At 58.9% G+C, this 27,260-nt stretch overlaps 1 protein-coding gene across 7 annotated transcripts in view; it reads left to right on the top strand.

Moving 5' to 3' along the window:
* Window positions 1-27,260, top strand: part of LOC105485859 (unk like zinc finger) — a 47,816-nt gene that overhangs the window by 13,971 nt on the left and 6,585 nt on the right. For 3 of the 7 annotated variants that reach the window (XR_011616236.1, XM_071083844.1, XM_071083846.1), the window contains 8 exons: window positions 2,155-2,290; window positions 3,890-4,007; window positions 5,403-5,487; window positions 6,410-6,495; window positions 8,629-8,691; window positions 13,607-13,784; window positions 26,061-26,153; window positions 26,913-27,233. Coding sequence is in view for 6 of the 7 variants with exons in the window: in XM_071083844.1 (XP_070939945.1) it covers window positions 2,155-2,290; window positions 3,890-4,007; window positions 5,403-5,487; window positions 6,410-6,495; window positions 8,629-8,691; window positions 13,607-13,784; window positions 26,061-26,153; window positions 26,913-27,233 (1,080 nt within the window). In the remaining variant the exon portion in view is untranslated. Of the gene's footprint in view, window positions 1-2,154; window positions 2,291-2,702; window positions 3,867-3,889; window positions 4,008-5,402; window positions 5,488-6,409; window positions 6,496-8,628; window positions 8,692-13,606; window positions 13,785-13,811; window positions 16,902-26,060; window positions 26,154-26,912; window positions 27,234-27,260 lie in introns of those variants that run through there. The other 4 variants (XM_071083845.1, XM_011748433.3, XM_071083847.1 and 1 more) reach the window with 4 other exon arrangements.

Genomic DNA, 27,260 nt, shown 5'->3' with positions numbered 1-27,260 from the left:
AGAACAGCTTGGGCCACTCGGTTCTCCATGCTTTTCGGTTTATGTGCAGGGTGATCAGACGGGGAAACTGAGGCTCATGGAGTTCAGTACCAACCCCTCCCCCACAGTGGGTGGGTGCTGAGTAGGATTTGGGCCCAGGTGCCTTCCCCACACCTGCTCTGAATCTCTGCAGCAGCTGGCATCTCAGTGGGGTCAGCTATGGACCAAGTGGCCAAGGGGGTAGTAGCACAACTCCCCCGGAATTTGTGGGGCGTCGTGTCCCAGAGCTGGGGCACCCACCAGGCACCCACCAGGATGCCCAGCAGAACCCTCAGCCCTGCGCCTCTCTGGGGTGGTGCTCTAGACAGCAGCTTTCAAATCCCTGGGCTTGGCTGGAAAGGCATGGACCAGAGGGCTGTCCCTCAGGGCTGGGGGACGTGCATTCCTGGCTGGCACATAGACGAGGTTATATGCAGGGGAGAGTTTGATTTGAAAAAAAATGTAGTAAGGCCGGGGGCACTGGCTCATGCCTGTAATCTCATCACTTTGGGAGGCTGAGGTGGGTGGATCACTTGAGGTCAGGAGTTCGAGGCCAGCCTGGCCAACATGGTGAAAACCCATCTCTACTAAAAATATAAAAAATTGGCCGGTTGTGGTGGTGGGCGCCTGTAGTCCCAGCTACTTGGGAGGTTGAGGCTGGAGAATCTCTTGAACCCGAGAGGTAAAGGTTGCAGTGAGCCAAGATCACACCACTGCATTCTAGCGTGGGCGACAGAGGCTCTGTCTCAAAAAAAAAAAAAAGTGGTAAAATGCACATAACATAAAATGCACCATTTTTAAGTGTACAGTTCAGTGGCATTTAGCACGTTTGCAGTGTTGTGCAGCCGCCACCTCTCTCTAGTTCCAGAACATTCCAGCCCTGCGAAAGGAACCCCCTGCTTGTGAGCACTTCCTCCCCGACCCCTCACTGGTCCTGCACCACTGGCCTGCATCCGAGCTCTGTGAATGTGCCTATTCTGGACGCTTCGTATGGCAGCAATTTTTTTTTTTTTTTTGAGACGGAGTCTCTCTGCTGCCCAGGCTAGAGTGCAGTGGCCAGATCTCAGCTCACTGCAAGCTCTGCCTCCCAGGTTCATGCCATTCTCCTGCCTCAGCCTCCTGAGTAGCTGGGATTACAGGCGCGCACCACCACCACGCCCGGCTAATTTTTTATTTTTAGTAGAGACAGGGTTTCACCGTGTTGGCCAGGCTGCTCTTGAACTCCTGACCTTGTGATCCACTCACCTCGGCCTCCCAAGGTGCTGGGATTACAGGCGTGAGCCACCACATCCGGCCCAGTGAATGACTTCTAAAACTAGGCTTTATTTTTTAGAGCAGTTTTCGGTTCACAGCAAAACTGAGTAGAAAAATAGATTTCCCAGACGCCCCCTGCTCCCTCAGCCTCTCCTGCCATGAACCTCCTGCACTGCGAGGTACGCTTGTTACCAGCAGTGAACCCACATTGAGGTGTGCTTGTCACCCAGAGGCTGTGGTGTGCATGAGGCTCAACGTGCAGCATTTCAGGGTGTGCTTTTCTCTGTTTTTTAGCATATTCACAAAGCTGTGCAACCATCTCCTTTGTCTAGTTGGAGAACGTTTTTATCCCCCATCAAGGAAGCCGCATACCCACAGCAGGACTCCCTCCCGCCCCCGGTGGTCTCGGCTCCACCCACAGCAGGACTCCCTCCCGCCCCCGGTGGTCTCGGCTCCACCCACAGCAGGACTCCCTCCCGCCCCCGGTGGTCTCGGCTCCACCCACAGCAGGACTCCCTCCCGCCCCCGGTGGTCTCGGCTCCACCCACAGCAGGACTCCCTCCCGCCCCCGGTGGTCTCGGCTCCACCCACAGCAGGACTCCCTCCCGCCCCCGGTGGTCTCGGCTCCACTCCGCCTCTGTGGGTTCCCTAGTTCTGGGCGTTTGTTTTCACATAAACAGAATCACACCACATGGCCTGTGGGCCCGGCTTCCCTCACGGAGCGTGAGTCTTTGAGGTCCGCGTGTGCCGTGGCGCGTGTCTGCGCTGCCCGAGTGCTCCTGCAGCTCCTTCCGTTGGGGGACAGCCGGGTCCTCCCACCTTCGGTCTCCTGTGCCCAGCCTCCAGTCACGCAGCTCAGGCACCGTGTGGCCCATTTTTCAGACGCCAACTTCGTGCTGGGTAGCTACAAGACAGAGCAGTGCCCGAAGCCACCGCGCCTGTGTCGCCAGGGCTACGCATGCCCGCACTACCACAACAGCCGGGACAGGCGGCGCAACCCCCGGCGGTTCCAGTACAGGTGAGCCTGCGGGACCGTGCTGAGAGGACCCCGGCTGGTGGGCGTCCTTCCTGGCCCGTGGCCCGCACTGCCCACCCCGGGTTCTCATGGGAGGGCTGCCCTTGTGGCACCATCATCCCCGGGAGGGGAGGGCATCTCCAAGCACAGTGGCTGTGGGAGGCGTCATGGAGGCCCACGCGTCTGTCCCGGGGACGGGCCTCCCTACCCATGCTCAGTGGCTCCCATGCAGTCCCCTACCGGGGCCCCTCTTCGAGGCAAGGGGTCGGAGCACTGCAGGAGGGATCCCCGTGTGCCCCACCAGTGCCTCTGGTCGCAGCCATGCTCTCCGGGCTGTGGGCCGCATGCTGTCTCCTCGCCTGAGCCCCAGGCACTCTGACGTTGTTGTCACCTGGGATCGACCTCGTCTTCACAGCTGGCAGCTGGGACACCGGGTCCTTAGGCTGAGTCCCACGGCCAACAACCCAAGGGTCGCCCTGCCCAGGGTGCACAAAGGACCTTCCTCCACTGCTTGAGCCCCAACTGTCTCTGCGTCTGGCCCGTGGGTTTGGTGCCTTGCAGCCTGCTTGCCTCTGAAGCCCCTTTCTCCTCCTTGCCCCAGCCCGGCCTCCTGGTTGTGCTTGGCCTGCCTGCCGTCTGCAGTGTGTACCTGAGATGGGGGTGGGGGGTATAGACCCCACAGGGTGTCTAGATGACTGGACCATGGCCTTGGCCTCCTTGAGGCCCTGTCTGTGTCCAGCTCTTCCTTTGAGCAGAGAGCCACCCTCTCCTCTTCTGAATGACCTGGTGCTGCCTCATGTGCCCTGGAGGGCGCCTGTGCCCCCATGGGAAGGATCCCCCTCCTTGTTTTGCCACATTCCGTCTCCCTCTGAGCAGCGTCCAGGTTGAGGGACCTGAACAACTGTAGAACAAACCACAAATTAGTCTCTAGGTTTTTGTCATCACCCGTCATGGAAAGAAAAGAAAAATTCTTTTCTTCAACAGGCACTTATGTTTTCCATAAATCCAAGCCAGTTACAATAAAGCTGCTAGAAATTCTACGAAGAGTAGAGGATTTTGTTTCTTTATGAGACACAGTCTCTGTTGCCCAGGCTGGAGTGCAGTGGTGCATTTCAGCTCACTGCAGTAGGAATATAGGTAATTTGAAATTGGTGAGGATTTTTAAATCGTGGGATCAGAACTCTCACTTGCATTTTATAGAAGGTTGACGAGACAGCCCCGTGCTGTCGGGGTGCCCAGCCTCACTGCCCCCAGGAAGTTCGGCTGCATCTCCCCTGCGTTCTCCACGTCCGTGAGGGTGGCTCTGACTCAGACTCAAGTTAAATTCCATGAAGAACAGCCCCGGGGCTCCTGACCCCATCCTGGCACTGGCCGGGCCTGCGTGTCCGTGAGCGCAGAGCTGGGTTGCCGGTCACTCTAGGGCCCTAGGCCTGAGGCCCTCCTGGTGGGAGGCAGACACCTCTGGGCACACGGGGGCAGCCATGTCCTCCGTGTCCCCCGACCCCTCCTCATCCCCAGGTCCATGCCCTGCCCCAGTGTGAAGCACGGGGATGAGTGGGGGGAGCCAAGTCCTCCGTTCCCCTGACACCTCCTCATCCCCAGGTCCACGCCCTGCCCCAGCGTGAAGCACGGGGATGAGTGGGGGGAGCCCGCACGCTGTGACGGCGGTGACGGCTGCCAGTATTGCCACTCCCGCACGGAGCAGCAGTTCCATCCCGAGGTACGTCCCTCCGGCCCCCCAGGTGCAGGGATTGCTGGAAGGCCCCGGAGAAGCCGAGGGTTTCACAGCGTGGCTCATCACACAGAAAGAACAGTGATGAACGTTGGCCGAGGGCTGGCGCGGGGCGGGAAGCCTGGGGGCGCGTGGGGGCTGTTCCTGCTTTCTGTCTTGCTTGCTGGCCTTCAGGCTGCGTCAGCCGGCGAGTCTCTCCGCTTGGCCTGCAACAGAAAAGAATCGTGGGAAAATGTCGATTAAATAAATGTCAATTAAAAACATACATATTCAGGGCTGGGCGCAGTAGCTCACACCTGTAATCCCAGCACTTTGGGAGGCTGAGGCAGGCAGATCACTAGGTCAGGAGATCGAGACCATCCTGGCGAAACCCTATCTCTACTAAAAATACAAAAAAATTAGCCAGGCGAGGTGGCGAGCGCCTATAGTCCCACCTACTCAGGAGGCTGAGGCAGGAGAATGGCGTGAACTTGGGAGGCGGAGCTTGCAGTGAGCCGAGATCACGCCACTGCACTCCAGCCTGGGGGACAGAACCAGACTCTGTCTCAAAAAAAAAAAAAAAATTAGCCAGACATTGTGGCACGTGATTGTAATCCCGGATACTTGGGAGGCTGAGGCAGGAGAATCACTTGAACTCGGGAGATGGACGTTGCATTGAGTTGAGATCACGCCACTGCACTCCAGCCTGGGCAACAGAGCGAGACTCTCTCAAAAAACAAACAAAATGAACAAGTGAACGAGCCCCCACAGGTGCCTCGTGGTGGGAGAGCCGTGGGGTGGGGCCAGGCTGGAGGGCAGGAGAGAGGCTTCCTGCTGGGACCCAGGCAGGTGTGGGCACTGAGGGCCAGGTGTGCCAGTGGCTGTGTCCTTCCCGGAGAGCTGCGGAGCAGGAGGGGCTGGGCCAGGCCCTCTGAAGGCGGACTGGGGGCTTCCAGGCCGGTCTGTCCCTTGCTGGGTCTTAAGCGTTGTTGACCCATGAGAGGGGCTGTCACCCTAGGTGAAGTGTCAGTGGGTCTGGTCAGGGAACAGAGACACGCGCTTCTTTTAATAGGCGCTTATTAGGCACCTGCTGCATACCAGACTCTGACTTTGGTGCATCTTTCAGAGAAGATCAGCAGGGAAATGACTTTGCCCGTGACTGCAGGGCAGATGCTGCGGGAATGGCCCACAGGTGTGCCTGTTCCCTGTGGGTCGGCTGTGCAGAGAGGAGGGATGTGGGGACCAAGGGCACACGGTGGAGGAGGGCAGGGCCCACACCCCCCTTCTCAGGGTTGTCTTGTTATGACTTGGAGCTTCATCCTCTACCTTGGGATGATGCCAGCTGTGATCTTTCCACAGGATCCCATATCCAATCAAGTGTCTTCATTTCATTTTTTCCCCCAGATCTACAAATCTACGAAATGCAACGACATGCGCCAAACCGGGTACTGCCCTCGCGGCCCCTTCTGCGCCTTTGCACACATTGAGAGTGAGTGACCGTCCCTGTGGCAGCTTCACCTGAGCAGGTTCTGCGGCTCTGCAGGCCCTCACTGGAGTTACTGATGACCCGGAGCTGGTTACGAGGGCCTGGAAGACGGGCGGGAGCTCAGCACTGTGGTTGGGGGTGGGGGGTCCCTGACATGCCCATGGAGGCTCCCTGGGGTGTTTGTGCCACATGAGGCTGGGTTCCCTCCACGCTGGCGTGGGCCAGGCCAGGTGGAACCTGCAGGGACCCTGTCTCCAGGCACGATGGGGCCCCGAGCGTGGAGGCTGAGTCCTGGTGTGGGCCGGCTGGCGCCTCCACCTGCCTCCTGGGCATCCAAGCTGGGTCCTTCTACCCCCGCTGCCTGGGCCTTGCCCTGAGACTGCCATCTTGCCGGGCGCCCACCCAGGAGCAGCACCACCCTTGTGGAGAGAGGGGTCTGCCCACCCCAGCTCCCTCGGGGAGACAGCAGAGACCCTCGAGCAAGGGTGGCTGGGGCTGAGCCCTTGCTTTCCAGAGCCGTCCGCGGTCCAGAGGATGAGGGCTTAGCTTTGGCGATCGCGTGGTCCCGAATAAGTTCCCAGCAGCAGAAACAAGCCCCGGTGGGAACCCGCGGCCGCCTCCTCGCAGCTGGGGTTTGGGCTCCGGGTTTTCTGCCTGTGGTCGCAAGCTCCAATTTCCCTTTGTTTTTGGTTTTAGTAGGGAGGGCAGCTCTTGTTCACATTTTAAACATTGCTTTTCGTGGTAAAAACATGAAACACTGGTCTAAGGCCTGAGCGTCCCCTGTCATTGCCCGTCCTCTGCTGCACCCCTGAGGGATGATTGTGACAAGGCCGCGCACGCTCGGCCCTGACGTGTGGCGCAGAGACTGCGTGTTCCTGTCACCCACCAGTGGCCCTCAGAGCCTGCTGCTCCCCTTTCCTTGCAGAGAGCCTGGGGATGGTGAATGACTGGGGCTGCCGCGACCTCCACCTCACGAGTCCTGCCTCCACGGGCAGCGGCCAGCCGGGAAACGTAAGTGAACGGTGTTCCCGGGACAATACCAAGTGTCCTTTGGTTTAATTGAACTCTTAGGGATGTGGATGCATGTGAGTTTTCAGCAGTGTGGTCGCAGGCAGTCTGTGGAGTTTGTGGCTCTTCTAGAAGAGTCTAGAAAATCCTTGCCACTAGGCCAGGGGCGGTGGCTCATGCCTGTCATCCTAGCACTTCGGGAGGCTGAGGCGGGCGGATCACCTGAGGTGAGGAGTTCGAGACCAGCCTGGCCAACATGGTGAAACCCTGTCTATCCTAAAAATACAAAAATTAACTGAGTGTGGTGGCAGGTGCCTGTAATCCCAGCTACTCAGGAGGCTGAGGCAGGAGAATTGCTTGAACCCAGGAGACGGAGGTTGTGGTGAGCTGAGATCCCGCCAGTTCACTCCAGTCTGGTGACAGAGCGAGACTCTTTCAAAAAAAAGAGGGGGGAAGGGGGGTTGGGCTCCTAGGAAGGTAAGGCTCTGGGGGAGACTGGTGGAAGATAAGAGTAACTTCAGTGAGGGTGGTTACGCAGCCTCTCCTCCTGGTGTGGAGAGGGGAGAGGGCACCTTCACAGGGAGTTCACGCCTGGCTTCGAGGCAGGAAGGGAGCGGAGAGCGGTTCCTGCGTCTGCTGTTTCTCAGCTGCTTTCAACTCGAAATAATCTTTTTCCCAGAGAGTGGCATGTTGTGGGGTGGGATGCTCTGACCCCTCGTGTGTGTCTTAGAGCTTCACGTGAGCCTCTGCCTTAGGCCCATGGCTCGGTTTGGGGTTTGACACTGTGGTTGGTTTGGGGAGTCTAGAGCTGGCACCTGCCTTCACACAGACCAACCCAAGGTCAGAGAGCCACGTTTAAATGTAAGAAATGGAACTCAGGGCCGGGTGCGGTGGTTCATGCCTGTAATTCCAGCACGTTGGGAGGCCAAGGCGGGTGGATCACCTGAGGTCAGGAGTTCGAGACCAGCCTGGCCAACATGGTGAAACCCCATCTCTACTAAAAATACAAAAATTAGCCAGGCGTGGTGGTGCATGCCTGCGGTCCCAGCTACTCCAGAGGCTGAGGCAGGAGAATCGCTTGAACCCAGTAGGAGGAGGTTACAGTGAGCTGAGATTGCACCATTGCACTCCAGCCTGGACGACAGAGGGAGACTGTCTCAGAAAAATAAAAGAAAAGAAATGGAACTTAGGAGAACCGACAGGGAGCCAGCAGATTCAGACGTCTCTTCTTTTTCATGAAACCTTCAAGATTTGGCATCCTTGGCCAATTGCAGTGGCTCACGCCTGTAAACCAACTACTTTAGGAGGCTGAGGTGGGACAATCGCTTGAGGTCAGGAGTTCAAGACCAGCCTGGGCAACAAAACGAGACCCTGTCTCTACAGAAAGCTTTGAAAAATTAACTGGGTCCACTGGCAAATGCCTGTGCCCCCAGCTTCTTGGCAGGCTGAGACAGGAGGATTGCTTTAGCCAGGGAGGTCACACCACTGTGCTCCAGCCTGGGAGACAGTGAAATCCTGTCTCAAAAAAGAAAAAAAATAGCATTTGTCTAAATTCTGAGCAGAGCTTACATCTGCGCGCGTGTGTGTGTGTGTATACATATCTTTAGGAACCAGAAGTACTGCTGGGTAGGTGTGTATATATATACATATGCGTGTGTGTGGTGTTTTTTTTTTTTTTTTTTGGAGACGGAGTCTCACTTTATCACCCAGGCTGGAGTGCAGTGGTACGACCTTGGCTCACTGCAGCCTCTACCTCCCGGGTTCAAGCAATTCCCTTTTTTTTTAATTTTTAATTTTATTTTTTGAGACGGAGTTTCACTCTTGTTGCCCAGGCTAGAGTGCAATGGTGCCATCTCGGCTCACTGTAACCTCCACCTCCTGGGTTCAAGTGATTCTTTTGCCTCCGCTTCTCGAGTAGCTGAAACTACAGGCATGTGCTACTGTGCCTGGCTATTTTTGGTATTTTTAGTAGAGACAGGTTTTCGTTGGCCAGGCTGGTCTCAAACTCCTGACCTCAGATGATCCACCCGCCTCAGCCTCCCAAAGTGCTGCCACTGTGCCCAGCCTGAATATGTATATTTTTAATTCACATTTCCTCCCCGCTTTTTCCTCACATGACTCTTTTTTATGTTGCAGGCCAAGCGGAGAGACTCGCCGGCCGAGGGCGGCCTGAAGGGCAGCGAGCAGGACAGCAAGCAGGTACAGGCCCCAAGGCTCCCCGCGGCCCTCATGCCTGCCGGTGCGACATTGCCTTAGGGCTGCGCTGGTGCATCCTTGGTCCCTCCCACTCTGGGCTCACAAAGCCGTCTGGTTAACATCTGCTTGTGACAGAATTAGCTCTCCCCTGGTGCCCCCGTGTTTGTCTGTTTGGAACATTCGTGTTATACCTTGGAAACAACAAAGCCAAAACCTCCTGCCGTTTTCTGCTCAGGGAAATAAGAGGGGCCCTTTGGAGCCCATCTGTGTTACTTTCCTTGGGCTACAAGGGAAGGATGCAGATGGGGCCATTTGAACAGCAGAACTTGCCTGGTGCGTTGGCTCACACCTGTAATCCAAGCACTTTGAGAGGCCAAGGAGGGCGGATCACGAGGTCAGGAGTTCGGGACCAGCCTGGCCAACATAGTGAAACCCCATCTCTACTAAAAATGCAAAATATTAGCCAGGCGTGGTGGCACGTGCCTGTAGTCCCGGCTACTCAGGAAACTGAGGCAGGAGAATCGCTTGAAGCCGGGAGGTGGATGTTGTAGTGAACCAAGATCATGCCACTGCGCTCCAGCCTGGGTGACACAGAACAAGAGTCCATCTCTAAGTAAATGAATGAATGAGGGAGTTTTGGTTGGGCATAGTAGCTCACACCTGTGGTTCCAGCACTTTGGGAGGCTGAGGCAGGAGAATTGCTTGAGCCCAGGAGTTGGATGCAGTGAGCCGAGCACTCCAGCCTGGGCGAGAGTGAGGCCCTATCTCAAACCAAACCCAAACCAAAACCACACCCCAAGCAGCAGCACGCGATTCTCTCTCAGTTCTGGGGGCTGAGGCTCCTGAGTCCCCCTAGGTACAGATGCCGCCTCCTCCGTATCCTCTGGGTCACTCCTCTGTGTGTGGCATCCCGGGGTCTCTTCCTGGCGACAGTGGCTGCGTAGGGCCCTGCCCCAACACCTCATGTCATTGTTTTTTAGTTTCTTGAATTTTTTGAGACAGGGTCTGGCTCTGTCACCCAGGTGGGGTGCGGCGGCCCAGTCCAGCTCACTGCAGCCCGGGACTCCCAGGCTTGAAGCAGTCCTCCCACCTCAGCCTCCTGAGTCGCTGGGACCCCAGGCCCACACCACCAGGCTTGGCCAATTTTTGTATTTTTTAAGAAATGGGGTCTTACTGTGTTGTACAGGATGGTCTTGAACTCCTGGGCTCAAGCAGTCCTCCTGCTCTGGCCTCCCAAAGTGTTGGGATCACAGGTGTGAGCCTCCACGCCCGGCCTAAGAACTCGTCTCACCTTAATTACTCCTCACAGGCCTATCTCCAAATTTAGTCACGCCGGGGGTCACGGCTTCCATGTAGGAATTTGGGGGGGACACGCTTGGTCCATAACAGACACTGTGCTGACTGAAACGAGCCAGGTACTGAAAGGCAGATCCTGTGTGATTCCACCCGCAGGAGGCCGCGAGTGGAGCCACATTCACAGACAGCAGGTAGCACGGTGGGTGCGCGGCCGGGCGGGGGAGGGAGCTGGTGTTCCTGGGGTCAGAGCTTCCGGATGGGAGATGAGGCACTCTGGGGATGGATGCGGTGATGGCTGCACAGCGGCGTGGATGGAATTCATGCCACGGACTACACCGACCCGTGACCACTGTAGTAAATGTTATATTTCACCGTAATACAGAGATGAAAAACAGGCAGGCAGTGCCGGTGTTAGCGGAGGTGCGGCGTCCCCACGGCGTCCTCACGGGGCAGGCGGTGCCGGTGTTAGCGCAGGTGCGGCGTCCCTATGGGGCTCTCGTCTGACGCCTCTCACCATGCGCAGCCCTCCTGTGGATGGGCCCCCATACCAGGCCCGTCGTGTGTGGCCATTGTACCTTGGCGAACAAGGACTGACCTGGATGTTGATGATTTCAGGTGATCATTTGGGCTGAAGTCACAGTGTGCACATCACCCCGGCCAGCTCCCGGGCAGGGTCAGCATGGGGTCTGGGAGTCACTCAGCGCTGAGGCTTCCTCTCCCATCCCTCTTGGTTTATGGCCTCCAGTAGGCTGGGGAAGGCTCCCCGGGTGGAGTCTCTCCTGCAGACACCCCGGAAGGAGGCGGCCTTGGCTTCTCAGGCTGCTGCACTCACCCTGGGCCGGGCAGTGCTTTGGGAGCCTGAGGCCGCCTCCTAGCTGAGGGTCAGCCTGTGCCCAGCGCTCAGACCGGCGCTGCTTTGGGGGCAAATGTGGCGCCTGCACTGTGGTGCCCCCCGGCTTTCTGCGTTCTTGGGCTCTATGCAGACACAGGTGCGGGGCACAGGCTCCCTGTCTGACCCAGGGCAGGGCAGGCCTGCTCTGCAAACCCCAGCATTGTCCATGGCTTCTTGGTGGGCCCGGGCCCTTCCAGGCAATAGTCCCTAGGCTCTCCCTTATTTGGGAGGTGGCCTCTGGGCCTGGGTGATGCTCTGGAGTTGGGTTCAGGCAAGGACTGAGACGCCTACAGGGGTCATGGAGCTGGGAGGACATCCACAGGGGTGACTGTGACGCGGGCGGTGGCCTCTTGGCTACTGGTGGGTCAGGACATGGTGGACCTCAGCCTGGCGGAGCAGGGGCAGCTTGTGTGTAGGGACCGTGCCCCAGAGCAGGGACCCAGGCAGACCCTGAGACACAGGGTGGGCTGCCAAGAGATGGGACAAGGAGGGGGTGGGGGAGGGCTTCTGCGGGCCGTGCAGCTGTGCAGTGCCCACATCCCCGGAGGGCAGTGCATTGCCGTCCCTGAGCTTTTGGTTCTGAGTCACAGCTGCTGGATGCGGTGAGCTCGGCAGACTGCCCCACGTCACTCACCCCTTGCTGGTGCCCGCCTCCTCGGTCCCGCAGCCCGGGTGGCCCTGTCCTTTGCTGGTAGAGAAGGTCGGTCCCCTCCCTGATCCAAGCTGTCGGGGAACAAGGAGCTCCCAGGTGTCTGTGTCGCTCCTGGATGTCGGGTCACCGGAACGTCTGTTGGGAGGTCCTTCTCAGCCTTCCTGGGGCCACATCGAGGCTCTGGAGCAGAGAGAGGAAGCGCCAGGGGTAGAGGGCGGGTTGCCACTGAGATGGCACCAGGTCTCGAATCACCCACCGTGTTTCTGGGCTGCTTGCTAGAGAACGTGAGGCTTCCAGCAACCCTGTCACCAGGCTCACCATGGGTGATTGATGGGGGGTGTCGGCAGCGCCATGCATGGCTGGGAGGGTCCCTGGCGTTGCATGACTGGGTGGGTCTGTGGTGTTGGGTGCAGGAGTTACCGCCGTCCCTGATGCTGACGGGGTGGACTGTGGTTCCTTTTTTCACGGCTTGAGGGAAAGTGGTCTCCGGGCCAGGGAGGGGAAGTGGATTATGGACGAGGGGGCAGGCCCCATCTTGCACCTGCGAGGGGAGCTCTGGCGGCGGCTGTCTCCAGAGTTTGCAGCTGGAGGAGACTGTTTTCAGAGTCAGTCACGGGGGCTCTGTGCACCTCCTGTGCCGTGGGCTGAGGGGCAAATCCGTTATCCAGAAGGAAGCCAGTGCAGGCAGCAGGACCGCAAGGCCACAGAAGCCTGGAGCCAGGTGCGTTCTTGAGGACTAGTCAGTGCCTAATTTCTCACCCTTAGGAAATGCATGTTAAAATTTCTTCGTTATGGACAGTTTTACTTAAGCAGGCGAACTAGTAGAATCATACCCCCCAAGGTTAACTTTTCCTGCATTACTTTTCAGCAAAACCCAAATATCATATCATTTCAACTGTAATATTTCAGTATACAATTCATTTTTTTTTTAGAAATAGAGTCTCTCTGTTGCCCGGGCTGCAGTGCAGTGGTGCGATCTTGGCTCACCGCAACCTCTGCCTCCTGGGTTCAAGCGATTCTCCTGCCTCAGCCTCCCGAGTAGCTGGGACCATAGGTGCCTGCCACAATGCCTGGCTAATTTTTTGTATTTTTAGTAGAGACGGGGTTTCTCCATATTGAGCAGCCTGGTCTCGAACTCCTGATCTCAGGTGATCCGCCCACCTTGGCCTCCCAAAGTGCTGGGATTACAGGTGTGAGCCACCGCGCCCGGCCCTGGCTAATTTTTTTTGTATTTTTAGTAGAGACAGCGTTTCACCACGTTGGCCAGGCTGGTCTCGAACTCCTGACCTCCAGTAATCCGCCCACCTCGGCCCACCTCGGCCTCCCAAAGTGCAGGGATTACAAACATGAGTCACCGTGCCTGGCCAGAAACTCATTCTAATCCAGCTTTTGATGCTCGATTTTGCAGTGACCTCGTAGGTGGCTCTGGGTCATTTGTATCGGGTGTTTTCTTGTGTGCAGCGCCCTGCCCGTTACTGGGTTTTATTCAGCACTGCTCTGTGTGCTTGCTCTTTTTCTTTTGATCTATTATCCACCAAATACAGACAATGTGAGTTGCCCCGTGTTTTACTTTCCCTGGTGATGAGGTCACAGGACCATGGTATGGATGTTTTAGAAGTGGTGCTGGGTCTCTTTTTAAGTCCCTGGGAGGACATTTCTCTGGGGGCCCCCAAAGGTGCTCAGGAGCCAGTCCTGAGTGAGAGCTGGGGTGGGGGCACCCAGGAGGTGTGCCCCTTGGGCTGGCAGGCCCCTGGCCTCTGACACATCTTTCTGCACCTGCCGGATTGATTTTTACTGGCAGATGTCTACTCCTGAAACATTTTCTGCAGAAAAGCTCACGAGACACTTCCCAGAGGTGTCTGTGCCTTTCCCAAGTGCACCATAGCCCGCTGCCCTGCCCGTCCTGGTGTTTCTCCTCAGTGCGGTCGGAGTCCCTCCGGGTCTGGGAAACTCTCCCCGGGCCTCGCCAGGGCGTGGAAGTCGGCCGCTGTCCCGTGGTGCTTTCTGCAGGGTGCTGACGTGGCGCTGCCTCCTCCACGCAGGGGGCACGTGCTGACGGTGTTTGTGTCTTTGAACAGAACCACCTGGCCGTGTTTGCAGCCGTCCACCCGCCGGCCCCCAGCGTGAGCTCCAGCGTGGCGTCCAGCCTGGCGTCCAGCGCCGGTTCCGGCAGCTCCTCCCCCACTGCACTGCCCGCGCCCCCCACCCGCGCCCTCCCGCTGAGCCCCGCTGGCAGCACCGTGGAGGCCGTCCTCGGTAAGTCCGGCACCATCCTCCTTTCTCCCTGACCTCCTTCTGTTCTCATGCTGTAGCTTTTCAGGAACAGCGTTTCTATTTCAGGACATGTTACAGAATCGTCATTTTTGTAAAGAAGCCAGACATGTGTTTTCGGTCTTTTGTCACTTTGGTTGTGTTGCACGTGGGGTTGTGAAAACAAGCCCTGGCTCAGAGAGGCTCCTGGTCTGGGTGCCACGGGCACTGGGGATGAGGAGCCTCCCTGGAGCCAGGCAGAGTGGGCGCCGCCCGGCCCAGGGACTGAGAACAGGGAGGTTGCTGACAGATGATGGGAGGCGTGGGAGTTGGCTGCCTGTGCGCCCAGTGCTGTGGGAGGCCGAGGCAGGAGGATCACTTGAGCCCAGAAGTTCAAGACCAGCCTGGGCAACATAGTGAGACTCCGTCTCTACTAAAAATAAAATAATTTGTCAGGCATGGTGGTGCACACCTGTAGTTCCAGCTATTTGGGAGGCTGAGGTGGGAGGATCACTTGAGCCCAGGAGGTGGAGGCTGTGGTGAGCTGTGATTGCACCACTGCACTCCAGCCTGGGTGAGAGAGTGAGACCAACTCAAAAAAAAAATTGAAAGTAGGGGTTGTGGACCAGTGAGGGCACTGAAGGTAGGGGATAGTGATGGGGTGGGGAGCCCGGCGAAGGCTTAGAGTCGGGGGCAAAGCTGTGAGCACCTGGGCTGGCAGTTTAGGGAGGCCTTTAGCTGGAGGGAGTCACTGGGCACTGAGACACGTGATAGAGCTGGGCTGTGGGGACCCGTCGGGGCCTGGCTGGAAGCCCAGAACCTGGGGGGCAGATTCTTCCAGAAGCCCAGAGGGGGTAGAGTTCGGGGTGGGACAGTGCCAGGGGCTGGGCTGTGTGTGTCCTTGGTCCCTTTCAGCCCCTGGGGACAGGTTGGGGTGGTGGGGGACGCCTGCCGCACCTGTGCAGCGCTTTGCTTGCAGAGACGCTTGGTGAATGATGGGACGTGCTGAAGCCCCACATTCCATGGCCACCAGCGCCCAAGGGACCCAAACCTGCCTCTCCTGACAGTGACAGTGAGGGACATGGGGAAGGCCGCCACCTGTGCTGCTCTCCAAGTTCTGTCCCTGGGCTGGGGTGGAGTGGGATGGGGTTGGGGGTACAGTGAGGATGGGCCCTGCTCAGCTCAGCCCGGGCCTGGAGCCCACCCCTTCCTCTTCTACATCCTCTGCTGTCCAGGGTGTGGTGGGGGAGCTGGGCATGGGATCAGGAGGACAGGGCTGCTGGGGCCACGTGGTGGGGGCCCTTGCTCCAGTGTCTGCATGGGCACACTCTGGGGACTCGGAGTGGGAGCCCGGCACCATCAGGGCCCGCGTCGATGTGGGAGGCGGCCCGGCGGCCAGACCCGCGATGACTCCTGCCCAAGAGCCGCAGCTGCCGGTCGTTGGTGGTTGCCCCATATGGAACTACTCGGGCCTAGCTGCAAGCCTCCAGCAGCTCCATCCGTGCAGGCCTGGACGCCGCCGGCCAAGGAAGCCGAGGAGAGAGACTCTTCCCAGCGGCCACTTAGGCCACAGACTGCACCTCGGCAGGACGCTACACCAGTCTCATCCTGAGTGGTGTCTGCAAGGAAAGCCAGGTGCAGCTCCTGAGGCCCCAGGATGGTCCTCAGTCCCCCAAGCACCCAGGGCCCCGCTCTCAGCACCTCTGCAAGCCAGGTGCATCTTCTGGGCATGGCTCTCAGCCTGTGTTGCTGTGGGGCCGTCCCATCCCTACATCCCCTTGGGGTTGAGCCCAGGCCTTTACATTTTTGTTTTGTGTGTGTGTGGGTTTTTTGTTTTTGTTTTTGATTTTTTTTTTTTTTTTGAGACAGAGTTTCCCTCCTGTTGCCCAGGCTGGAGTGCAGTGGCGCGATCTTGGCTCACTGCAACTTCTGCCTCCTGGGTTCACGCCGTTCTCCTGTCTGAGCCTCCGGAGTAGCTGGGATTACAGGTGCCTGCCACCATGCCCGGCTAACTTCTTTTTTTTTTTTTGTATTTTTAGTAGAGATGGGGTTTTACCATATTGGCCAGCCTGGTCTTAAATTCCTGACCTCATGATCTGCCCACCTGGGCCTCTAAAAATGCTGGGATTACAGGCTTGAGCCACTGCCCGGCATGTGTGTGTTTTTTTTTGAGACAGAGTCTCGCTCTGTCACCCAGATTGGAGGGCAGTGGCATGATCTTGGCTCACCGCAACCTCTACCTCCTGGATTCAAGTGATTCTCCTGCCTCAGCCTCCTGAGTGGCTGAGACTGTAGGCGCGTGCCACCATGCCCGGCTGATTTTTGTGTTTTTAGTAGAGATGAGGTTTCACCATGTTGGCCAGGCTGGTCTCGAACTCCCGACCTCAAGTGATCCTCCCACCTCGGCCTCCCAAAGTGCTGGGATTACAGGCATGAGCCACCACATCCGGCCTGAAGTTTTTAAAAGGTCTCTTTCCCAAACACTGGGACCTTTTGTGGCCGCATGCGTCTCTCCCTCGCAGCCCTGGTGTTCCTATGTGGGCTCTGTCGTGCACCTGCCGGAGAACCCTCCAGAATCCAGGACCAGTCCCTCCCTCAGGAGGCCATGGGGAGAGTGGGCATCCTGGATGGACCCAGCGCCCGTGCGGGGGGGCTCGGTCGGGCCGGGGCAGGGGCACAGGCTCAGGCCATGTTTGTGTGTGTTTCGTCCTCACTGGCTGGGAGCACTGGGCCGCCCCGCCCAGGGAAGGGCTTCTCGTTTCTGCCTTGCTGTGGAGGGCTCACCTGGTTTCAGGACAGGACTCAGACTTCCGCCCTCCGGTCTGTTTTGGAAGTCATCTTCTCCCGGAGCCTCTGGACGAGGAAGCATGTGGTGTGAGATGACTCCCGTTAGGGCTTCACTGTAGAGGGCAGGGTTTTAAAATCGTGAATACTCCATGGGCGGGAGCGCTGTGTTCATTTTTCTCTCATGCAGAAACAAGCCCACGTGTGTGTCCAGCTGGAAACTAGGGCGTACATGCTGTTCCTCTGGAACCAGAGCGGTCTCAGGAGTTGAATGGGCTGGGGTGCCCACCCCCATCCCATTCCATTCCAGCCCAGGGACAGCACTTGGAGACCCCACAGGTGACGGCCTTCCCTGAGTTTGTTTTTGTTCGTTTTGGGGTTTTATTTTTTGAGACAGGGTCTTGCCCTGTCATCCAGGCAAGAGTGCAGTGGTGCAGTCAGCTCGCTGCAGCCTCAAATTCCCGGGCTCAAGAGACCCTCCTGCATCAGCCTCCCAAGTGTAGCTGAGACCACAGGCAGGCGCTATGGGCCTAGCTAGAACGTGCTTGTTTTAATTTGAGATCGCTATCATAAATGGGTTGTGTGATCCAAGGCCCTGGATCGTGCTGAATCACACCCTCAAATTCACACATCCCCATCAGAAACTCAGGTCAGGGATGAAGTCCACACAGTGGCTAAAGCTCCAGGAGGGTTTGGCCTCTGAGCAGGTGCTTTTGTTTTTCTTGCTCTGTCATGCAGGCTGGAGTGCAATGGCACAATCTCGCCTCACTGGAACCTCTGCCTTCCAGGTTCGAGCAGTTCTTCCTCCACAGCCTCCAGAGTAGCTGGGACTACAGGTGTGTGCCACCATGCCCGGTTAATTTTTGTATTTTTAGTAGAGATGGGGTTTTGCATGTTGGCCAGGCTGGTCTTGAATTCCTGACCTCAGTGATCCGCCCACCTCAGCCTCCCAAGATGCTGGGATTATAGGCGTGAGCCACCGTGCCCGCCCAGGATTGATTGATTGATTGATTGATTTTTTTTTTTTTTTTTTTTTGAGACAGAGTCTTTCTCTGTTGTCCAGGCTGGAGTATAGTGGTGCAATCTCGTCTCACTGCAACCTCTGCCTCCCGGGTTCAAGCAATTCTCCTGCCTCAGCCTCCTGAGTAGCTGGGATTACAGGCACCCGCCACCACGCCTGGCAAATTTTTGTATTTTTAGTAGAGACGGAGCTTCACCATGTTGGTCAAGCTGGTCTCGAACTCTTGACCTCATGATCCGCCCGCCTCAGCCTCCCAAAGTGCTGGGATTACAGGCATGAGCCACCACTCCCGGCCACTTATTTTTTTAAACAAATAAGTATACATTCTGTTTTTTAAATGAAGTTTCTCTTCCCCAACCTAAAAGTAATGCTAGAATTTGAGCATAGCAGAAAAATATTTAGGAAAATTAAATCCTAAACAAGAGAGACCATCTTGGACTCTGCTTACTCTGGTGGAAAACAGAGCCAGGTGCCTGTGTGATTGACAGAGGCGTGGCTGCATCTGCATAGCTGACCTAACTCAGATGGACTGGAGTTAGCACATTTGTAGTAATTTTTCCAAACATTTTTTCATATCTGAGGTATGTTTTCGACCTCTTTTAGTATGTCACTCGCGATCTTGAAGCACGTTCTTTCATTGACTTAAATATTTCCTGAGCCGTGAGCTGTGGTTCACGCCTATAATCCCAGCACTTTGGGAGGCCAGGGCGGGTGGATCACCTGAGGTCAGAAGTTCGAGACTAGCCTGACCAACATGGTAAAACCCTGTCTCTACTAAAAATACAAAAATTAGCTGGGTGTGGTGGCTTGCGCCTGTAATCCCAGCTTCTCATGAGAATTGCTTGGACCACAAAGGCAGAGGTTGCAGTGAACTGAGATCATGCCACTGCATGCCAGCCTGGGCGACAGAGCGAGATTTGTTCTCAAAAAAAAAAAAAAAAAAAAAAAAAAAATCCTGGCCGGGTGTGGTGGCTCAAGCCTGTAATCCCAGCACTTTGGGAGGCCGAGACGGGCGGATCACGAGGTCAGGAGATCGAGACCATCCTGGCTAACACGGTGAAACCCCGTCTCTACTAAAAAATACAAAAAACTAGCCGGGCGAGGTGGCGGGCGCCTGTAGTCCCAGCTACTCGGGAGGCTGAGGCAGGAGAATGGTGTAAACCCGGGAGGCGGAGCTTGCAGTGAGCTGAGATCCAGCCGCTGCACTCCAGCCTGGGCGACAGAGCAAGACTCCGTCTCAAAAAAAAAAAAAAAAAAAAAAATTCCGAACCAGCTATTCAGAGGTGAAGCGATGGATTTTTTTTTTTTTTTCCCCAGGATCGACATTGCCTTAGTTACAGGCAATGTATTGTTGTTGCTGCTGCGACTGAAATTGTGAGCTTTGCCACCCAGTGCCAGCCTCACTTTTTTCCTCTGTCCATGCCTGAGGCATCACTGTGAAGTTACATCCCTGCACTAGCCGCAGGCACCAGAGGCAGTGTCCTGCCCGCTGACCCCGGAGCACTCCTGTGCCCCAGGCTCAGGGACTCCCGGAGCGAGCGGGACTGTATGGCCCCAGGTGTAAGCCCGCCTGCCTGCGTGTGCATTTTATTAGCTGTTGTGGAGGGTTTTGGGCGAAGCAGGCGTGTAGACTGGGTCATTTTTTCCTTGTTAATAGTACAGTTTCCTTCAGGTTGTAGATATACCGTGACTGAAGCACGGAACAGAGAAAATGAGCGGATTCTGTATTTAAGAGATTTAGTGAAAGCGTTTCAGGCCCATCTGATAGGTTCCATTTGCCTTCATCTTCCACTTCGTAGGAATAGGTTTCAGATTAAGAGTGACCTGCGAGCTCCGTACCCCGCGTTTAGATGGGGCTGGGCGGGCACGCGGACTTGGGAGGGAGGAGGGTCCTGCAGGGCAGGCAGCGGCCCCAGGTCACGCTGCCTCGCCCCGCCCCGCCCCGACCCGCCCCGCCAGCGCCCGTGTTGGCTCCGGTGTTTCACCTGAGTCCGCCCGGAGCCGCTGCAGATGCAGGGCAGGGCAGGAGGAGCCGGGCAGGGGGGCGGCTCCGGGGCTTTCGGCCTGAAGACCTCTAGCCCCCGCTGCCCGCGCCCACATGCCCGCCCAGCTCGTGGCCAGGAGCCGCGGGGGCCGGGTGCGCCCGGGGGGAGGGGAAGGTTGGGGGAGGGCGTGGCCAGTGCGGCGGGGGCGGGGCCGAGTCACATTGCGGGGCGGGGCCCGAGCGGCGGGGGCGGGGCCGAGTCACGTTGCGGGGGCGGGGCGCGGGCCGGGTTTGAATCCCCGGCGGCGGCCGCGGACCGTGAGTCAGCATCGGCGGCGGCCCCAGCGCGTGGCAGCCCCGCGCCGTCAAGGTGCGGGTCTCGTTATTCGGCGCTCAGGAGCGGGCCCTCCGCTAGGTGCGCCCCCCAGGTGCGTCCCCCGCGTCCCGGAGCCGGGTGTGACAGCCGCGGGGTGGGCCCGGGCTTCTCAGAGACCCGGAGCGAGGCGAGGGCGCTGCCTTCTCGGACTTGCCTTTGCCGGGCGCTCGCCGGTTCCCAGCGTGGGCTCGGACCCTCTGCGTCCCCTAGAGAGGCGGGGTCGGTGCCCCGAGGGAGGGCAGGGGAGTGGGGCGGAGCGGGGCAGGGGAACGGGGCAGGGGAGGGCCGACCCCTGCGTCCTGGCCCGGCCCAGCCTGCACTCAGCCCGCGTGGTTCGGGGATTTCCCTGGCGTCGGGGGCTCCCCCGCCCTGGGCTGAGTTCCCAGCAGTCTGTAGCTTGTCCTCGCGTGTCCCTGACCCCGGGGGACCGCGGCGGCTTGAATGTGCTGTGTCACGGCAGAGCCGGGCTGTGGGGCCGTGACTCAGCGGGCCGTGATTTCCCAACGCCCCGGGGCTGAGGCAGCCTGGCCTGACCCAGCTGTACTCGCTTAGATAACCAGCCTCGCCTGGATTGTGCCTCTGCTTGAGGGTTAGCTCTTTCTTTGAGAATGTTTCAGAAGATCTGGATCTGACCTTGGAACAGTGAGGTGAGGTGGGGAAGAAGCTGCGGGCGAGAAAGTGGGCCAGGTGGGTGCAGCAGCTCTCTCCCCCCTAGCTTTCTGGGAGTGGGCTCCTAGACAGCACTCTAGGGGTGGTGGAGCCCCCAGGACCCTCCCCAGTGCCCTCTTTGGATCAGGGGCACTTGGCTGTGAAGCAGGGCTGGAGTCTCTTGGGGGCACCCACATGTTCCCCGAACGTCCCCTCTCCAGGTAGCTTCCCAGGTTTCAGCGCAGGTGACTTGGCTGAGGTAGGTGGCGGCTCACGTCCTCTGAGCTGAATGCGAGCTGTAGAAGTTTGTCAGGTGAGCGTTGAAGGCAGCTTAGCCCCTCCACATGCTGTGCGCTCTGCACCTGGTGGGAGAAGCCTCTGTCCTGACTTAGGCACAGAGCATGGTGCGATCCCCCCACTCCAAGGGGAGAAAAGGCGCCTCCGTTCCTGTCCCCCCAACTCCTTTGCGTCTTTGCTTTTCATGAGGAGTTTCTGGATCTCTGCCAGGTGTGAGGGGCGGTGAGCTCTGAAGGGGCTGCCACATCCTGATCCCGGGACTTGGGTGCAGAGGGCAGGTCCAGGTTCCTGAGCCTGGCTGACCTGACCCTGCGCAGACGGCTTGGCCCTCCCCGTCATCAAGCCCCAGTGTGGAAGCACACGGGGGCCGTGGGCAGGCCTGCGGGTTGGGGATCGGTGCCTGTCCTCAGTGGGTGAGTCTGCCCAGGTCCCTGGCATGGTTGAGGCTGTCACCTGCAAGGATGGAGTGGGGGGCATTCCACGCAGGGCTTGGAGGCCAAGCAGCTTTCTGGGGACTGGTGGGGCTGATCTTAGTGAATGGAAGGCACGGCCAGGCTGAGCCTCAGTGGCACAGCAGGTTGGGAGCCTGGCAAAGGACCCATTGGGAAGCGGTGACCGGCACGCGCAAGGGCACAAGCTCCCTCCCTCCTTTCTTGCAGGCCAGGGCTCGGGACACGATGAGGCTTTTTCATAGTAGGAAGGTCACTCTTGCGATGCATGAAGGGATTGGCCTCAGTGGGTGTGGGCTGAGCGAGCAGCCCCTGAGGAAGGGGTCCCGCGGTGCCAGCTTCCAGGAGGGCCCTGCACACACGGTGTCTGGGAAGGCCCTGCAGTGGGGCCATGGGAACGAGCGAGGGATCCTTTGCCAGGGAGGAGGGGCTCTGGCCCCTGCTGGGGGACGTCCAGGACATCTGGGCTGGGGGCTGCAGAGCCACTGTGTTGGGCGGGTCCAGGCCACAGGAGAGGCTGCCAGACCCAGGGAGGAGAGTGGGCCTGGGGGTTGGCCTGGGAGGGAGGCTGGTGCCTGTGACCAGAGGCAGTTCAGGGCACAGGTGCAGGGCTGGAGGGAAAGGCCCCGGGCAGCGGTGGGCAGAGTGAGTGCTGAGGAGGCCCCAGAAAACAGCTGCAGGGGGAGTGGAGACAGAGGCGGGGGTCTCCTCCCTGGGGAGGACTCAGGGAGGGAGGGCTGTGCACAGCAGGGGCAGATCTGTTGGTACAGAGTCCTGAGGGGCCTGGGGAGGACGGACAGGACCAACGGGGCATCTGCAGGTGAGCCCCCATGTCCTGGGTTGAATTGTGTCCCCTGAAAGTTGCATTTGAGGCCGGGCACGGTGGCTCACGCCTGTAATCCCAGCACTTTGGGAGACAAGGCGGGCGGATCACCTGAGGTGGGGAGTTCGTGACCAGCCTGACCAATATAGAGAAAACCTGTCTGTACTAAAAATACAAAGTTAGCTGGGGGTGGTGGAGGGCAGCTGTAGTCCCAGCTGCTCAGGAGGCTGAGGCAGGAGAATAGCTTGAGCCTGGGAGGCGGAGGTTGCAGTGAGATGAGATCGCACCACTGCACTCCAGCCTGGGCAACACAGCAAGACTCTGACTCAGGAAAAAAAAAAAAAAGACGCACCTGAACCCCAGGCCCCGCCCCGGGCTCCGTGGCGCTGCGTGGAAGCACCACAGGTCCTCTTATCCCAGCGTTCGCTGTCCACTGCCTCAGTTGCTGGTGTGAGGTCTGGGTTCAGGATGGCACCGTACAGGAGGGCATTTGGTTGCTCAGTTAACTTTTATTACTGTGCAGTGCTGAAATCTGTCTATGTAACTAGTAAATCTTGTTAATCTCTTACTGGGCTTGACATGCAAATGAGGACGTTCATATAGGAAAAACCCTGGTATGTAGGGGTTCCATGCCATCCGCAGCCTCAGGCTTCCATGGGGGGTCTTGGAATGTATCCCCCCTGCTACAGATCGGGGGATGCTACTGCAGGGTCCTCATAACCAGGTTAAAATGAGGCCGGTAGGGTGGGCCAGTGACCAGTGTCTTTATAAGAACAAACTTGGACAGACACTCAGAAGAGATGGCCCCCAGCGCAGAGGCAGACACGGGAGTCATGTGGCTGCCTGCCATGAAGGAGGGTGGACACCTGGAGGAGGAGGAGGAGCGCCCCAGGTCCTAGAGGGAGGGAGGAGGAGCGTGCCCCAGCCCTGAGAGAGGGAGGAGGAGGAGCGCCCCAGCCCTGGAGGGAGGGAGGAGGGAGGAGGAGCGTGCCCCAGCCCTGAGAGAGGGAGGAGGAGTGTGCCCCAGCCCTGGAAGGAGAGAGGAGGGAGGAGGAGCAGCGCCCCAGCCCTGGAGAGAGGAGGGAGGAGGAGCACACCCCAGCCCTGGAGAGAGGAGGGAGGAGGAGCACACCCCAGCCCTGGAGGGAGGAGGGAGGAGGAGCACACCCCAGCCCTGGAGGGAGGAGGCCCTGCCCACTACAGATCTGACTTTCAGCCTTGGAGCCACCTGTCTGAGGCCACTCAGTGCATGGTCCTCTGCTGCTGCCTCCAGCGTCTCAGCTCTGTGCTTCGCAGCACGACTTCAGTCAGGCTTTGAGGTCGTGCCCTTTTCGGCCATGGTCTGAGCAGCACGTCAGGTGGATGACAGGGACCGGGAGGGCTGGCCCACTCTGCAGGCCAGGGTGGATGTCCGCTCGAGGATGTCACTGTCCTGTGAGGGGAAGGAGAGGAGCGAAGGGCTCTGGGGGCCGTCACTGTCCTGTGAGGGGAAGGAGAGGAGCGAACGGCTCTGGGGGCCGTCACTGTCCTGTGAGTGGAAAGAGAGGAGCGAATGGCTCTGGGGGCCGTCACTGTCCTGTGGGTGGAAGGAGAGGAGCGAATGGCTCTGGGGGCCGCTGGCCCAGGGTCTGCCTTTGGTTCTGCCAATGAGCGTCCTTGAGGGCCGAGGCCTTGGTGACTGCTGTTGTGGGTTCCTGGTCCTCGGGGGTCTTGGCCTGGCCACCTCCACCCCCCACCTGTTCCTTTAGTTTCTGGATAAGACCTTCGAAAGTCCCTAAAAGCTTCATTTGAACAGTGTCTCTGTGGGAGTGGAGATGCTGCTGCAGGTACCATGTGCTGTCCCGGATGCCTCAGGGCTTCAGGTTCTCTGCCCTGGGCCCTGCTGCCTCTGTGACCGGGAAGGACCGTGTTGCCCGGTGGCACCACAGCCCGGCCTCCGTGCCCCGGAAATTCCCTCATGACTGGCGTGTGGATGAGGGTTGAGTCTGGGTCGTGCTGTGCGGTGGAGTGGGGTGGGGATGGCCTCTGCCTTGCGGCCTCTGGAGTCCGCTGTCCACCCCTGAGCCAGGCTCCTCTCCCACCTGCTGCTGTGGGTGGTGGAGCACGGTCTCCACACAGTGTGGCTGCTGAGCGAGGCCAGATTCGGGGTGAAGTTCAGAGGCCCGGACCTGCCAGGCCGTGCTGCATCCACACCAGCCTGTGCCCGTGCGCGATGGGCTGTGCCCGGCCAGGGCCACCACGTGGCACGAGGATGTTCTGGCTGCTCCTGTGGGGTTCAGAGGGTGTGGCCGCCGAGCACCAGGCCTCAGGCGAGGGGCCACCTGCCACCCTGTGGTTGCTCCCATGGTCCCCGTGGCACTGACTGGTGCCAGCCGGTTCCACGGAGGAGAAGCGGAGGCCTGGGCGGAGGGGTGAGGCTGGGCCCCACACCTGCGGTCCCCACGAATCTTGCGTGTGGCTAGTGTCGCGTTCTTCTTCAGAAGTCACCTTCCTGCCTTTCCTGTTGATGCTGAAAATGTCTGGAAAGGCCCCAGCCCTCTTCCCCAGCTGAGGGGGTTTGTCCCTCTGCGACCTGTTGGCTGCCCAGTCCGTTTCTCCAGCTGTTTCCTGGGACGCCCCCTGTGTGGTGAACCTGCTGTCACCCTGACGCGGCCACCAGGTCGCAGCAGTCATCGCTGCCTGGATCAGCCAGCTCCACGCTGGGTGGGGTGGGGTGGGGTGGGGTGCGGGGAGTGCGGCCGCAAGAGCCCTGTGAGGGCGGGGCTTGACGTCGGTACCTGGGGGGCAATGACCACCTCTCCGCTTCCGCTGGGCCACTGGTGTGAACCGAGCACCAGGCAGGGCTGGCCAGGCTGGAGGTTCCCGGCGCGCCAACCCCCAGTCGGGTCTGACAGGTGTCCCCGGGGTGCGGTTGCCCGGGGCTGTGGAGGGACCATCTGTCCCAGGTGAGGACAGGAAGAAGGGGGTCTGAGACCCTTCAGGGACAGGCAGGGGTGGCTTCGCGTGTCTCAGAGCAGGACTTAGCAGCACTCTGTCCAGTACCAGGCGTCAGTGCGGGTTCAAGAACCCCCAGGTGGACCTGGAGTTCACTGTCCACTCCTGAGCCAGGCTCCTCTCCCACCTGCTGCTGTGGGAGGCGGCACCAGCCCACAGGGTGTGTCCCGGAGCTCCTGCAGCCGCCGCGGTCCCCTGGCCTGCCCCCTGTGGCACGTGGGCTCTCAGATCCCAGATCTTCTGGTCACCCCCCATCCCCAACCCGATCTCTATGCAGAGGCTGCAGGAGTTCGAGACACGCTGTGTCCTCAGGGGCTGGTGACCAGAGCTCAGCCTCCTCAAGACGGCTTCCTAATACTAGGAAGGGGCACTGGGGCCACTGCGTGCCGTTCGGGGTTGGGGGTGGGGACAGCCTCGGAAGGCAGGGCTGGCTGGGTGAGGCCGCTCCGAGGAGGGTCCTTCCCACTCAGTCTTGAGCCTGGGGGATTGAGGTCTTGGTGCTTGGCATGAAATTGCAGATGATCACCTGCTCCTTGAAATCACCCTCCCGGAAAGTTTTTCAGACAGTCGAGTGTGCACACATGGTGAGATGCTAACACACGCTTAGGTATTTAAACTCCGAGGGGCAGCAGTGGCACGCGGAGGCGAGGACCCAGCTGCTGGGCTGTGGCGGGGTGTCCTACCTGTGTGTGCTCGTTCTGCCAGAGAACAGCCAAGCCCCCCACTGCCTGCTGGGGGCTGCGAGGGTGGGCTGGTGGTGTCCTTCCGAGGCTCCCCCAGCAACTCCCACGCCTTCTGCCCTTGGTCTCACTCTACGCCCAGGCCGGACAGTCGTCGTCCTCAGCTGGGCTTCCTGAGCTCTGCAGCACTGAGTGGGCTGTGGATGATGGGGGGCTCTGTTGACAGGTTCCGCGTTAGACCCACATCTTAGCAATGTGAATATTGCTTCCCTGGAGAAGGATCTGGAAGAGCAAGACGGCCACGACCTGGGACCAGGAGGTGAGGGCGAGGAGCACCTGGGGCCCTGTTCCTCCAGCCGCTCAACAGCTAAGCGCCGTGGCAGGAGGATCGCTTGGCAGGAGGATCGCTTGAGCCCGGGAAGGTCAAGGCTGCAGTGAGCGGGGATTGGACCATTTAGGTCCCGCCTGGGCCACAGTGCAATAGCCCGTATCTGGTTTTGGGGGCAGGAGGGCCCCCTTCTGGCGGTACCTCCTCCTCTCCCTCACTGCCCCTCCCCTTCCCCCCCTGCACACGGACTCCTCAGCCTCTCTCTCCTGCCTCCCACTTCTTCAGTTGACCTTTGTCCCAGCAAAGTGGCCCTGCATACAGGCGGGGCTCTCCCTGAGGAAGGTCCTGATGGTCTCCAAAGGACAAATGTATTCACATTGTAGTCAAAAGATCAACATCCATACAAAAGTCTTATCCTATACAACACCCTTTCCTTCAGCCTAAAAGTGTATCTTTTCTTTCTGACTTTAAAAGAAAGTAGACTATTTTAGAGGGCCTGGACAAGTGCTGGGAGGACTGTGCTAATGGCTAAATTGGCTGGCAGAGCCCGGTGGGTGTCTGGCCTCTTGGGGGGGCCCACGCTAAACCCCCGTGTCCCCACCTCTGGTTGAAATCTCTTTGAGCCCATGGCTTGCCCAACTGTATGAGACGTGGCCACCCGGGGCTCTGTGGCTCCACACCCATAGAAGGTGGCTGCTGGCCTGGCCCCCGTATCCCCACCCCCCATATCCCCACCACCACCGCCTGCAGGGTCCGTCTTCCGTGGCTGCCGCCCGCCGGTGGGCAGATGTTTGGGCAGAGGCCTAGCGGTACTTCCTTCGCTCACTGGTCTGCCCCTGCCAGGTGCCAGGTCGCTGGCCGGCTCTGCGCCTGTTACCATACCCGGCTCCCTGCCCCGAGCACCATCGCTGCACTCGCCGTCCTCCGCGTCCACCTCGCCACTCAGTTCGCTGTCCCAGCCCCTCCCGGGGCCGGTGGGTTCCTCGGCCATGACGCCTCCCCAGCAGCCACCACCCCTGCGTTCAGAGCCGGGTGCACTGGGCTCTTCAGCCTCATCCTTCAGCTCCTTAGGTGAGTGCCAGCTCCCTCCACGCAAGT

This window comes from Macaca nemestrina, chromosome 18 (genome assembly GCF_043159975.1).
Source record: "Macaca nemestrina isolate mMacNem1 chromosome 18, mMacNem.hap1, whole genome shotgun sequence".
Lineage (NCBI taxonomy): Eukaryota > Metazoa > Chordata > Mammalia > Primates > Cercopithecidae > Macaca > Macaca nemestrina.
Note: the sequence above shows the minus strand (reverse complement) of the source record. Positions and strands in the feature narration are given on the sequence as shown.